The sequence below is a fragment of the Oreochromis niloticus genome, linkage group LG20, assembly GCF_001858045.2.
Source record: "Oreochromis niloticus isolate F11D_XX linkage group LG20, O_niloticus_UMD_NMBU, whole genome shotgun sequence".
Taxonomy (NCBI): domain Eukaryota; kingdom Metazoa; phylum Chordata; class Actinopteri; order Cichliformes; family Cichlidae; genus Oreochromis; species Oreochromis niloticus.
In genome coordinates, this window is record NC_031984.2 from 2120485 (window position 1) to 2123231 (window position 2747).

The 2747-nt window shown below is 43.8% G+C and overlaps 1 protein-coding gene across 3 annotated transcripts; it reads right to left on the reverse strand.

Annotated features, from left to right (window-relative positions):
- Positions 1–262: 262 nt before the first annotated feature.
- Positions 263–2747, reverse strand: LOC102076978 (uncharacterized). 3 transcript variants are annotated; one of them, XM_005477801.4, is made up of 4 exons: positions 2576–2747; positions 1642–1802; positions 1158–1517; positions 263–1022 (listed from the first exon to the last, which is right to left on the reverse strand). In XM_005477801.4, the coding sequence occupies exons 2-4, from the start codon at positions 1730–1732 to the stop codon at positions 826–828; spliced, it is 648 nt and encodes a 215-aa protein (XP_005477858.1). In that variant the 5' UTR covers positions 1733–1802; positions 2576–2747; the 3' UTR covers positions 263–825. The 3 variants fall into 3 exon arrangements, with proteins under 3 accessions (XP_005477858.1, XP_019204996.1, XP_005477857.1); XM_019349451.2 differs by having other exon boundaries at positions 263–1025; positions 1642–1781; positions 2576–2710; XM_005477800.4 differs by having other exon boundaries at positions 263–1025; positions 2576–2710.

Below are 2747 nucleotides of genomic sequence, written 5' to 3' on the forward strand. Positions count from 1 at the left end.
GAAAGCTTCTAACGCCAACACACTGAGAGCCAGTGTTGCTACTGTGAGTGTGTCCGTCCATTTCTACCTCTGCTAATCATTTTCCACTAAACCTGTTTCACATGTTCTATTTTTGCTTGTGTTTATAAACAGCTTTTCTTATATTGCATATGAGGAATCACTGAGCTGCACGTTTTCACACTTTTTGCTGTCTTCATTGAAGTTGCTGCTATTTTCATGCATTCTGCTGTGAGACGAGCGAGAAAGACCATCTACAAACTGCGACTCTTAGTTTTGCTTTATTAATAACCTTCTTTCTGCAGCTTTATGGACCAGCTGCAGATTCACTTTCCACATGAAGGAGACACAAACCAGTGTACTCCTAGTGCTGGTACCAAATGGGGGGACTGGGTGAGGACGGTTTAAAATCTGGCAAATCAGCGTCAGAAATAAAGGCTGAAGGTTCTTTCTTCTCCTTCTTCTTTTTATTTAGCAGCCCTCTCTCTCATCAAGTGTGGGGCCGCCAAACTAAGTGAAGAAGCATCAGAATCAGCCTTAATCATAATTTGTGACTGTAAACTTTCACATTCAATTCCCAGAAATACACTGATGGCGTCGGCTCAATGTGAAGTTTCCTAAAATGTCTCCCTTTCCTTTCTCCTCTGCAGGGAAGTTTTCATCACAGCTGAATTAGTTTGATCCGAAATAGTTTTTATCTGTTGTTTGTTTCACGAGCTAATGAGCAGTGAGCCGGTTAGTCTTGGGAAATGGCTCGTGGCACCGGGGCAGCCATGAGCATGCCCGTGCACACACCCTCCATGCACTGAGAAAGCAAACGGACTCATTTTAAAGCGATCCGTCTGACGCACTGAAAGTTTTCTCAGCTTCGTAACTGGACTCTGAGTCGTAATCCTGCTCTTTAGGCAGAGAGTGAATGAACAGATAGCAGAACAGAACCAGCACTGTCGTTCCCATCAGCGCTATTCCCACGAAGATGCCGACCCGTCCTGCGTGCGACGTCTCAGGTTCGGTCAGGTCCCCTGCTGCTGTAGAAAGACCCAGCAGATATGTCATTCATGGTCATTTTAAAAAACAATCAACTAAGAAACACGTTTGCACTGATTTTAAAGATGCTGCATTGTTAAACATGTTTAAAAGGTTTAACTGAACAGACTTACCGGTGACGTTGAGCCGGCAGCTGTCAGAGCCGTAGCCGTGATCCGTGCTCACTTTGCACACATATAGACCTGAGTCGTGAGTCGTCAGGCCGGACAGCTGAAGCGCGATTCGTCCTTCTCTGAGGGCATCGCTGTCGCTCCGGACTCGCCCTCCAAACCGTTTATCTTGAAGCTCTGAGACCTCAACGCCATCCTGCACACGATACAGGACCGAGAGCTCCTGATCAGCTATCAGGTCGCAGAAGACAAAAAGCAGACTGGGCGAGCTGTTCGTTCTGGTGGTGAAGTTCCACTCCAGAGTGATGTTGCCCTTCTCCTCTGCCTGATAGAAGCTCTGTGACACTGTCACGATCAGCGATCCTGTGGAGGAGACACAACCAGAGGAGCCCACGCTGAGAACAGAAAAAAGCTTAAAGCAGTCGAATCAGTGAGTGAGGTTATGTAAATGATGGCATGGCACAATGCAGAGAGGGTCTAGACAAACCACAGACACAGGACAGGAGGATGATGAGCAGCAGGATTCTGTCGATCATCTTCTTGTAGGAGGAGACAGAGATGAAGCAACAGGAGCACATGAAACCCAGAGAACTCCTCCTCACTCAGTCCCTCAGAGCAGAAGGCCGGCTTGTGGGAGAAGTATAAAAACTGTGAAACGGGGCAAAAAAAATGTGTTTTTTCACAGTCGGTTGAATGTTTAAAGTAACAATAAAGTACAATAACTTTAGTTTATTAGCAAGATTCCTATTAGGAATATTTTCTGAGTTACGGACTCCCAAGTTTAGGCTCAAGAGCTCGGGAGCCTTTCATAGACTCAAAACATATCTGCCATTTTTAGCCTTCATAAATTCAAATGTAGAACCACTCAGCATCAGAACCAAAGGACAAAATCACATTTTTTCATACATGTTTTTATCTATAACCAGCTGTGAGCATCAGTTTTATGGGGTGGATCATAAAGTGCACCAGATGTTTGATCTGTTTTCTGAATGAAAACATTCTGAAGAAATTCATTTTGTTTTCTAAAAAGTACGTTTTAATAAATGTCTGTACATTTGTGACTAGTTTTTGGATTTAAAAAAATATATAAAAGCAATCATATCACTTTCTATCATATCAAATATGTGCATTTATAAATATGAGTTTGGTAACTTGAGGGTTACATACTACATTCTGCTGGACTCTCACAGCTATAACACAATTAAAACTGCTGTAACTGATGGATTTCACAGCTGATGTACCAGGTTACTTCCTGATTAAGGTTTAGGAAGGGGAAAAGAAGAAATCAAGAAAACAACAGACAGAGAGGAGCGCTTCAGTCTTCTTATGTCTTTCACTCTGTAATCATGCAGCCTACACAAACCATTCAGCATTATCAGTTAAACCGCTTCCACAGAATAGTGTCAGTTCTTATACGTTACCTTGTGTGTCTTCTGAAATACGGGAACAGACCGACTCCCTCTGCACAGCGACGCTACAACAAACCGCTGCCTATCTGCCGGCCTTCTCCTGCCTCCTCCTGCAGTCTGTTATTTCAAACCTACCCAGCAACTATTTGGTTCACCCAACTCCTGTTTCATCTCTCCTCTTCCC

Coding starts and splice junctions, on each gene's coding strand:
- LOC102076978 (XM_019349451.2), bottom strand. CDS start 1,732: ATGTGCTCCTGTTGCTTCATCTCTGTCTCCTCCTACAAGAAGATGATC. Junction 1,518..1,641: donor CCTCCTGTCCTGTGTCTGTG/GTTTGTCTAGAC, acceptor TCTCCTCCACAG/GATCGCTGATCGTGACAGTG. Junction 1,026..1,157: donor CTGCCGGCTCAACGTCACCG/GTAAGTCTGTTC, acceptor GTCTTTCTACAG/CAGCAGGGGACCTGACCGAA.